This window comes from Pteronotus mesoamericanus, unplaced genomic scaffold (assembly GCF_021234165.1).
Source record: "Pteronotus mesoamericanus isolate MK-2021 breed Mesoamerican mustached bat unplaced genomic scaffold, CSHL_Meso_final scaffold_167, whole genome shotgun sequence".
In the NCBI taxonomy this organism is placed as follows: domain Eukaryota; kingdom Metazoa; phylum Chordata; class Mammalia; order Chiroptera; family Mormoopidae; genus Pteronotus; species Pteronotus mesoamericanus.
The window spans coordinates 41,016,140-41,027,811 of record NW_026555308.1 but is presented as its reverse complement, the minus strand read 5'-3'; the positions used below and the strand labels follow the sequence as shown (position 1 = coordinate 41,027,811).

Sequence of the window (11,672 nt, the reverse complement as noted above, 5' to 3'; positions counted from 1 at the left end):
TTTTCATCCCAATCAGACACTAATATCTTTGAGGGTAAATCATGTCTCATAATCATGTTTGATTCTTTCAGATCACTTGTCTTTCATTTAGTGAGTATTAACTAAGAGTCTATTGCATTCCATGCTGGGCACTGGTGCTGCTGTAGAGAGTGAGCAAGGAGTCATCTGGCATGTCCTCACCTAAACTGATTAATTTATGATACATATATTAGAGAATACACAGACCGAATTAATTCACATATCTGTTATACCAAATCATTTGTCTAGAACATTCCTCATATCTACACTAAAGCATCACTTTGGTATACACAGATACGTCACAGCAGATGGATGTCAGACCTCCTTTATAGGCCATATAATTCCTTTTCAAAAGGACATGGAAATTGAGTTGCTTTCTAATTGATAAAACAAATCAACCATAGACCGGGCAGGGAGGGTGGAACACGGAAAGCAGTTACACTGGGAGTACAACATTTTAAGAACAAAAGATTCTAGAGATATGCCATCTGGTGATAGATTATTCTCTCACAAGTCTGATAGAAAGCAGGCTGAAGGAATCATGCTGTTAAAGATGACAAAGATTTATATTTTGGGAATCTTCTCCCCAGAGGAAACGCTTCATACTAAGATGTTCCCTGACAAGAAAGAGACGACGGATATTGCCATGGGTGACAGCAATGTCAATGACAACTGATGACCCGACAATAGATATAAATGTTTATAACTCAAGAATTTAATTCTGTAAACATTTACTGGGCATGTGCCATACAGACTGGGTCCTAACAGCAACATTTTAGCATCAACAGATGAGTATGTTCTCCACCAGGCACATACTAGTTGTGTAATCTTGTACAAGTAGCAATCATTGGAAAATGAGAATGAGGATACCAATACAGCGTGGGGCAAAAGTAGGTTCACAGTAGTTTATCTGGAAAATAATACAATAATTAATAAATAATACAAGAATAAACTGTTTCATGTACTCACCATGGTAAACCTATTTTTGCCCCACCCCGTATGTCCCAGAGTTATTGTGAGAAATAAATGGGAAAATACACACGAATCATTTAGCAGTGCCTGACACACAGCAGGCAAAATACACTAGAGATCTTCACTAAGGTGTTGATACTATTGTAAAGAGAAAGGATATTAAAGATAGAAAAGTTGGAATTTAAACAGGACCCTCTAATCTTACAGGTATAGGGGGAAGACCACACCAGGCTAAGCAAACATGAGCAAAGGTACAGAAGTCAATCTGAAGAGACAGGCTGGGAGCTAAATCACAGAAGGCCTTAAAAGCCAAGACAGAAACTTGAGAATTAATAAAAGAATGGTGGAGATTCCTGCATTGGATTTTAGAAATTTTAAGCAAACTCAAGAGTTTTGGTAAAGACGATGCAGTAGTAGAAGGGGAGCAACAGCAAAGAAAGAGGAAGGAAAGAAGAGAGAAAGGAAAGAAGAGAGGAAGGAGAGGGGAAAAAGGAAAGGAAAGGAGCAGTTGTAGGGAAGAGAGGGAGTTACATCCATATGTCAGTAAGCCAGGAAAGGGATTTGGGAATTTCCAAAGAACTGCAGGTAAATATCTTTTATGCAAAAATAGAGTAAACAGAGATTTCAGTAAAAGTCTTTTTTTTAAGTATGTAGGGAAAAGGAAGGGAAGGGGAAAGTCAAGGAACATACAGGAAGGACTCACGGACAAAAACAAAGGGGAAGAGTGGAGGGAGGGAGGGATGGAGGGAGGGATGGAGGGAGGGAGGGATGGAGGGAGGGAGGGAGGGGGCAAGGGAAAGTGGTGGGGGGTAGGCAGAGACAAAGGTATTTGAAAAAATAAATTAACTAAAAAAATTGAGGATAAATATTTAAGAGCAGTACATGAAAATCTGAATATTAGACAGTTGGTGGTCATTAAACATCTCTCCTATATTTTCAGAGACACGGACACATATCAACAGTATTGTTAGAGTACTCTGAATAGTGCCAAATACTTCTTTTCTTGAGATACTTTTGAAAAGATCAAATTTCTGGGATATGATTAAGTATGTTAAGTAGTTAGTATTGTCTATGTTGTTTTTTAGACAATGTTAGTAAAACAGTTTGATATCACATCAATTAGTAGTCATTAAAAGGTAACTAACTTTTAATCCAGTTGAATTAACTGAACTCAAAAGTACTGTAAGTGTGTAGCTAAATTAAACAGGCTTCAAAGACCCTACTATCATCATTTACTTGTACAAGAAACTACTAAATTATTAACTTAAAGGAAGTGGATCTACAACTCACCTTCTGTAGCCAAATTGAGACACAAGGTTTGTGAAAGAAATGGTGGCAGGGTAGCTCTGTCGCTATGTCATCCTTAATGTACTCACTACAACAGATGGGACAGCACTGCTCCTGACCAATAGCTGAAACCAACAAGTAATGTGATATGTTAATCCGATGAAGTTCAATTTTAATGTGATTGAAAATCAACATATGAACTCACAGGTGATACCTATGAAAGACAGATGAACCAGAATTTGATCAATAAATTGGCAAACATCTTTTTAATTCATGACAATTTGAAATTTAATGAACATTGCTTTAGTAGAAAAGTTGACTAAGGAACATTTGTCCCAGCCTATCACTTAATGGATTAAAAATATTCTCCCACTAGGTAAAAGCCTGTCAGAATCTAGTTTCATAGAAAATCTAATGAGAGTTTCTAGTAGTATTTTATCTTCTTGGCACATTGATCACATACTTAAACATGTAATGTGTCATTCAACAGCAGCGATCAGCTCTGCCCTTACCAGTGTGATCTTCAAGAACAAGTGTCTCTGGAAGACCATCAATGCTCTCCTTACTGGCTGGTGGATTTGCCACCTCGACATCTACTGCAAGAGACTCTAAATGGGCCAAGGCAGTCTGAAAAATAAAAGTCAAAATTTTGTTAGAAAACACTTTAAAATAGTTAATATAAAACTATTTTTTAAGGTGTCTTCCAAAATTTTATCAACCATTAGTCTCCTCCTATTAGTTTCTTTTGCTTCGGTTCCCTGCCTCTTTTGCTTGCTTTCAAAAGGAATCATCACCATCATCAAACCAAAACATCAAAAACATACCAAAAAAACAAAAGTTCTTCTTTTCATAAGTATAACAAAAACCTATTTTCTCAATAACCATCTATTTGCCCATACTATTTATATTTCCAGAAGAATGGTTACCTCGTTCAAGTTATTAGTTCCTATATGCAATCAATACTATAAAGAATGTGAACATTTTGGATAGGTTTAATTCATGAAAGATAAAATGTGGCCATGGTTAATAGATGTTCAAGGTATGGAACCATAATGGATTCCTGAATAGCAATATCTACTACTGTCACCCGCATTACTAGCTCAGTAGTATTACTAGGTTTTCTGGGTTGCAAACTTTTTTTAGGGGTTCAAAATTTGTACAAAGTTACTATTTTAAAAAGAAAGAAGAACATTGCATCATATGATCAGCTAGTACAAATCACCCCTATCATTTTGAAGACTGATGAACTCTTCTGGATACAATTAGATTAGAACTTCAAGTAGGACTCATACATGAGTCCCAAAAGGTGGAAACAAACCAATTATCCATTGACAGATGAATAGATAAACAAATATGGTTGGTAAAGGTAAGTATATAGTTAAATTCAGAATACTCTGACACTGTAATATGATGGTGTTAACCACTTTACTCAAGTATAAAGGCTAAAGGACAAGAATATTAAAGTAACTATAGCTACAATAATATGTTAAAAGAATATACAACATAAAAGTAGGTAAATTGTGACATCAAAAATATAAAAGGGGAAATAAAAGGGTAGAGCTTTTTTATGTAATGGAAGTTGTTGGCAATTGAGCACAAACTGTTAAGATGTTTTTATGTGAGTCTCATGGTAACTACAAAGCAAAAATCTACATCAGATTCACAAAAGATAAAGAAGATGAAATAAAAAAATATGACTATGGAAAATCATCAAGTCATAAAAGAATGTAACAAGAGGGAGAAGAAACAGGAGCCCTTGCTGGTGCGGCTCAGTGGATTGAGTGCCAGCCTGCAAACCAAAGGGTCGTCGGTTCTATTCCCAGTCAGGGCACATGTTTGGGTTATGGGCCAGGTCCCCAGCAGGGGGCGTTGCGAGAGGCAACCACACATTGATATTTCTCTCCCTTTCTTTCTCCCTCCCTTCCCATCTCTCTAAAAATAAATAAAATCTTTAAAAAGAGAGAAAAAAGGAAACTACAGCCAGACAACAATTAATGCCATAATATTAAGTCCTTATCTATCAAAAATTACTGTAAATGTAAATAGACTAAATTATCCAATCAAAAGGCACATAGTGTCTGGATGAATAAAAAGAGAAGACCCAACTATATACTCCCTGCAAGAGAATCATTTCAGCGTTAGGGACGCACACAGGATGAGAGTGAAGGGATGAAAACAGATGTTTCATGCAAGTGGAAATCAAAGAGGGCAGGAGTAACTACACTAACACCAGACAAAATAAACTTTAAGCAAGAAACTGTTACGACAGACAAAGAAAGTTATGATAAAGGGTTAACTCATCAAGAGGCTGTAATAATCATTAATAAAAATGCACTCAACATCAGAGCACCTAAATATATTAAGCAAATAAAAACCAGATCTCAAGCGATATTAGACCACAATATAATAATAGTAAGGGACTTGAATACTTCACTTTATACAATGGTTAGATCATCCACACAGAAAATCATAAAGGAAACACTGGACTTGAACTATATACTTTAGATACAATAAACCAGACAGACACATAAGAACACTGCATAAAACAGCAGAATACATATTCTTCTCAAGTGCATATGTAACATTGTCCAGGAGAGATCATATAAGAAGTTATAAAACAAATCTTAGCAAATTTAAGACTTAAATCATAGCAACTAATTTTTCTGATAAAAATGGTAAGAAACAAACAAATCATTAATAGGAAGAATCTGGAAAATTCACAAATATGTGGAAATTAAATAACATATTCTTAAACAATCAATGAGTCACAAAATGCCAAAATTTATGAGATGAAAAGCAGTTCTAACAAAGTTTATAACAATAAATATCTACATTAACAAGAAAGAAATCTCAACCAACTTTACACCTCAATGACTAAAAAAAGAACAAACTGAACCAAAAGGCAGCAGAAAAAAGGAAATAATAAAAATCAAAGCAGATATAAATGAAGTACAGACCAGAATAACAACAGAAGATATCAATAAAAATAAGAGCTGGCTTTTTTGAAAGATAAACAGAATTGACAAACCTTTAGCTAGACTAAGAAAAAAGAGAGAAGATTCAAATAATGAAATGAAGTCAAAGAGGAGACATTACACTTGATACCCCAGGAATACAAAGGATCATAGGAGAGTTAAAAGCAATTATATGCAAACAACTGGATAACCTAAAAGTGGGTAAATTCCTAGAAACATAACACTTATCAAGAATGAATAATGAGTAAACAGAAAATATGAACAAGAAAACTGAATCAATAATCAAAGCTCTTCCAACAAAGGAAAACCCAGGATCAGATGATATCCCCTGAGAAACTTTACCAAACGTGGAAGAATTAATGCCAATCCTTCTCAAGCTCTTAAAAAAAAAAACAAAAAACAAGGAGGAGGAAACACTCCCAAACTCATTTCATGAGGCCAGCATTACCCCAATACACAATGTCAGATTAGGACACTACAAGGAAATAAAATTACAGCCCAATAACCCTGACAAACATCAATGCAAAATTCTCAACAAAATACTAGCAAACAATTCAACGGAACAGCTAAAGTATCATACACCACAATTACCTGGGATTTATCTCTGGAATGCAAGGACAGTATACCACATCTATAGAATTAAAGCTATAAATCTTATGATCATCTCAATATATGTAGGAAAACTACTTGACAAAACACAGCATTCTTTCATGATAAGAACTCTCAACAAACTGGGTATAAAAGCAAAATACCTCAACATAATAAAGGCATAAATATGTATATCAAACCCACAGCTAACATTATAATCAACAGTGAAAACTGGAAAGCTTTTCTTCTAACATCAAGAACAAGACAAGGGTGCCCGCTCTCACCACTTCAATTTAAGATACTACTGGAAGTCCTAGCGAGAGCAATCAGGCAAGAAAAAGAAAAGGCATCCAAATCAGAAAGAAGTGAGTAAAATTGTCTTTGCTTGCAGAGACAATCTTATTTATAGAAAATCCTAAGACTCCACCAAAAAAGTGTTAGCATTAATCAATAAATTCAGTGAAGGTGAAGAATACAAGCAACATAAATCAGTTGTATTTCTATATATTACAATGAAATTTCTGAAAAATAAAGGAAACAATCCCATTTACAATAGTATCTAAGACAATAAAATTCTTAGGAATACATTTAACGAAGGTGGTGAAAAATCTGCCCACTGGAAACTATGTGACAATGATGAAAGGAACTGAGCACACAAATAATGGAAAGGTATCAGATTTTCATGGACTGTAAGAATTAATATTGTTAAAACACCAATACTACCCAAAGTAATCTACAGATTTAATGTGATTCTAGTAGCATTTTTTCACGGAAATTGAAAAAACAACACTGAAATTTTTATGCAATCACAAAAACCCCTGAAGAGCCAAAGTAAAGAATATGAAAGCTGGAGGCGTCACATTTCTTGATTTCAAACTACACTACATAATTACAGTAATCAAAACAGTATGGACTAGCATAAAAATGGACATAAGAGTTCAATGGAACAGAATCAAGAACCCAGGAAAAAACCCCTAATTTTTAAATTTTAAAAGACAACTAATATTTGACAAAGGGGCCAGAAATACTCAATAAGGGGAAAATAATCTCTTCAATAAATGGTGCTTGAAAAACCAGATAATGAAGGATAATCCTGTGAATGAAATTGGACCAGTACATTATACCACTCAGAAAAATTAACTCAAAATGGATCAAACACTTAAACATACACCTGAAATCATAAAACTCCTAAAAAAATATTGGGGGAAAGTTCCTTGACATTGGTCTTGGCAATGTTTTTCTGGCTATGACAACAAAAACACCGGCAACAAAAGCAAAAATAAGTAAGTGACTACATCAGATTAAAAAGCTAAGCACAGCAAAGGAAACAATCAACAAAATGAAAAGCCAACTTATGGGAGAAAAGATTTGCAAATCAGCTATCTGATAAAAGGTTAATATCCAAAACATATAAGAAAGTCATAATACTCAACAACAATAACAACAACAAAACACCTGATTAAAAAACAGGCAGAGGAACTGAATATTTTGGCAAGACAAACTGATTACTAACACATGCATGCAAAGAGTCTTGATATCACTAATCATCAGAGAAATGCAAAGAAAAACCACAATGAGATATCACCTCAAATGTGTGAGAATGGCTATCACCAAAAACACAATAATGTGTTGATAAAGCTATGGCGGTATGGGAATCCTCGTGAACTGTTGCTAAGAATGTAAAATGGTACAACCTCCTTAGAAAACAGCACGGAAGTTCCTTAAAATATAGAATATAAACTATCATATGATCCACCAATTCCACATCTGGGTATATCTCTAAAGGAAATAAGGATCTGGGAGAGATCTCTGAACTTCCATAGTCACAATAGCCAAGATATATAAACAACCTAAGTGTCCATCAATGGTAATGGCTTAAGCGATGTGGTATAGACACACAATGAAATACTATTCTGCCATGAGAAAGGAGGAAATCCTGCCATTTGTGACAACATGGATGGATCCTGATGCCATTTTGCTAAGCAAAATTAGAGAAATACAAATAGCATATGACATAAATTATGTGTGGAATCTAAAAGAGCTGACCTCATAGAAGCAGAGAGTATAATAGTGGTTATGGGAGCTGGAGAGTGGGATAAATGAGGAAATATTGATTAAAGGGTACAAACTCCCAGTTATAAGAGAAGTTAGGGGGATCTATTGTATAGCATGGTGATTATGGTTAACTGTATACTTGAAAATTGCTAAGAGGTAAATATTAAATGCTCTTACCAAAAGAAATGGTAATTATGTGAGGTGATGAAGGTGGTAACTAACCCTACTGTGGTAATGACTTCATAAGTTCATCAAATTAACACATGCACACCTTAAACTTACATGTTATATGTCAATTATATCTCTATAAAGCCAAAAATTGTGGTATATATACAACGGAATATAATTTGGCCTTGAAAAAGAAGAATATTCTGACACATGCCACAATGTGAATGAAGCTCGAAGACATTATGAAAATAAGCCAGTCACAGAAGGATAAATACCATATGATTATACATAATTGAGGTACCTCAAGTAGAGAAATTCAGAGACAGAAAGTAGAATGGGCTAGGGAGAAGAGAAAATAGGGAATTATCATTTATAATGAACTCAGAGCCACTTAAGTACATAATTAATAATGGCTATAATGGTAAATTTTATGTTATGTGTACATTACCACAACAAATACCAACAAACTAACTGGATCTCCAGGTAGTAAGATGATTCTTCCTTATAGTTAACATTGTGTTCTCATAGGTGACAGGCATAATCTTTTGTATACTCAGGATCTAGCCTAGATGTTTTAGCAATGACTCATGTCTTTCCAAAACAAATTTGAGGTGACTTACAATAGATAGAGCCAAGGCCAAAACAACTCAGGACTAAAAAAAGAAAGCAAAAAATGTTCATCAATGAGAGTTAATAAATATAGTTAATGATACTAAATACCAAGTCTGACCCTGGATTTGCTGTAAGACATTGCAGTAAGAAAATTAGTGTTGGTAATTGAATTATTTATTGCCTCTTAGCTACAAACACATCTTCCATTTCTGCTCTCTAAAAACAGATTTGGGCCTTTTACTTATTTTTCCTTTGTCACTTAGCATGATCTTAGGCTTTGTTAATAGAGGGTGCTCAAGGCACAATCACAGAAAGAAAGGAATTTTGCATCTCGGTTCCTGTGCGTGCGCTTGCTGGGTGGGCCCCTGCGACGCTGAGGCTCTTCTATTCAGGGCCTCACAGCACAGGTGGCTTTTCCAGCACCAGGCTCATCCAGTGGAAGTAGCTTCTCCAGTGCCTGACTCCAGCAGTACATGCGATTTCCCCGCGGCCTGACAGCTGCAGCTTCCCCTGGTGCCCACCTTGGGTGGTTTTGCAGCACAGTGCTTCCAGTTAGTCACCCCCTATGAAGAGTTTCTCCAGCACCCAGAAGAGCGGCACAAACACTTCTCTAAGAGCCATGACTGTGTCCTCCCCAGTACAGTCTGGAGCTCAGCTCTAGGGGATGGGGAGATGGAGTGCTTTATCTCAGTCCTGAGGGAATTCCTTAATCTGCAATTCCTCTATTCTTTACTTATTTACAATCCCTTCTAACTCTCATCTGTTATACCTGATAATGTTTATATTAAGCTTACCCTGTTCAAATTATTGTTTTCTCTCTTGTGAATGAGCACGGATATATGCAGGACTGGTTATCAGACATGGTCCCATGAAGCAAGCACAGGATATGGGGATTGATTTGGTTAGGCCTTCGGGCTTGAGATCAATGCTGAGCTCCTTGCCAACAGGAAAAGGATGCTATCAATCCATGGCCCACAGTGGAATCACAGTCGAACTATCACTGGTTGACTGCAATGAAATGCCAACTACAGCATGTATCTCGGGAGCTTAGTGGCTGGCTGCTATACTTGACCTTATTGGAGTAATGATGGCTATAAAAACTGCCATCTGAAGTGGATCCTTGGTGTACCTTGAACACTTGCAAAGGAAAAATGACAAACTCAGGCCCATTAACTCTAAAAGTGAAGCACAGTATGAGAACTAGAGTGTGTTCATGATGGCCCTAATAAAATCCCTCATTTTTGAAAACCAGACATAAAATTTAATTGGTAAACTGCTGAATTAAAATGAGAAATTAATTCTTAGTCTTGTCAAGTTTTTCAAAAGTTTTATAATTGATAGTTAAAGAACAGAATTCTGGAACTTAGTAAGAATGGGGACATCTAGTTGTACTCATATGAAAATGACTACAGTTGACACTTGAACAATACAAGAGTTGACCGTTAGTGTAGTAAAATATTCCACATATAACTTTTGACCCCCTTCCCAAAAGTTAACTACTAATAGTCTCCTGTTGACTGGAAGATTTACTGGCAACATAAATAGTTAATTAACACGTACTCTGTATGTTATTGGGTTGACCAAAAAATTTATTTTTTTCTGAAAAACAAAAGACACATTTTTCATTTTCACCAAAAACTTTTTTGATTTGGATATTTTGAGGATGTGGGCTCTCTCCCGCATGGTATAACATTAATTGTTCTCAATTAATGTCTCAATTTGATACCTAACAACTTCAAAATGGTGTATCTGACCAGGGAGCATAGTTCAGTAAGAAATCTCCAGCATGAAACTTTGTAAACCACTTCTGACACATTCAATAGGGCACAGCACCTTCTCCATACACTACACACATCTTTTTTTGCATTTCAGTTATGTTTTTACCTCTCTTGAAGTAATAAAGCAGTAATATGCTGAAAGTGTTGCATATTTTCTTCTATATCCAATATTAAAATGGCTACATAAAAACTCACCAATTTTGATACTTTTTATGCATGTAGATATGACAGCTGTCACAACACAATCTAACAAAATTGTTTCAAATGAAGTTAAAGACAACTAAGTGCTACTAGAGTCATCTTATGGAAAAGGACCAAACGAACTTTTTGGCCAACAGTATATGTATTATACTTGTATACTGTATTCTTACAATATAGAAAAAAGGAATGTTTTTTAAAAAATCATAAGGAAAATTCATTTACAGTACTATACTGTATTTATTGATACCGTACGTTTGTCTGTTGACAAGATGAAAAAAATCTCCATGTAAGTTCAAACCCATGCTGTTCAAGGGTCAACTGTATTTTGAATCGCCAAGTCACTGTGCCTTCTTCTATCAGTAGAAATAGCTTACCCTCCACAGGCTAGTCTTCCTCTACCTGAAAATTCTGTGATAACTTCACTTGGAGGGTATTAGTACTCTATGCCCCACAGTGAAGTTATCGGAGAACTACAGCAGTCAAAAAGGGCAGGATAACTGAGGACATGGACTCTTCCGGAAGGCAGGTTTGGGTCACTTCTGCAAGTAAAGAATCCTAACCAGCTGAGAGACTTGCTGAAGCCGGGGAAAATTCTGAGTGGGTTATGACAAAAGGAAACGAGAGCTACCAATTACAGCCTGTGACCAAATACAGAAACAAGTAGTAGCTTTGCATATTTTCTGTTGTTTGCTTGTTATGTGTATTCATTTGTGTCTGCTATTTTCTTGAACTCTCTCCATTCTGTTTTTATTTCATATAGCAGTTACCTAGATAATTTAATCTTAATATAAAAGAATATTTAGTATGGCTGTCTGAATTTGTGGAGTAATTAATACTGCCAGTGATAGATACAATGATTCTTGGGACTGTTCATCTGTTTATTCTGAAAAAACAAACAAAAAAAAAAACAACTTCATTTGTAAGAACAGTTGTACTTCATTGGGTAGAAATATAGTTGTACTGTTGCCGCATGGGAGTTCACATGTGCGTAGAAAGGCGTGTATGGAATCCAAGCAGT

General features: G+C 35.6%; 1 protein-coding gene across 3 annotated transcripts in view; it reads right to left on the bottom strand.

Moving 5' to 3' along the window:
• PJA2 (praja ring finger ubiquitin ligase 2) overlaps positions 1 to 11,672 on the bottom strand; it is a 77,957-nt gene that overhangs the window by 3,421 nt on the left and 62,864 nt on the right. For all 3 annotated transcript variants that reach the window (XM_054589988.1, XM_054589987.1, XM_054589986.1), the window contains exons 8-9: positions 2,790 to 2,904; positions 2,281 to 2,402 (exon numbers count right to left, since the gene is read on the bottom strand). In XM_054589988.1, coding sequence (XP_054445963.1) covers positions 2,281 to 2,402; positions 2,790 to 2,904 — 237 coding nt within the window. The remainder of the gene's footprint in view (positions 1 to 2,280; positions 2,403 to 2,789; positions 2,905 to 11,672) is intronic.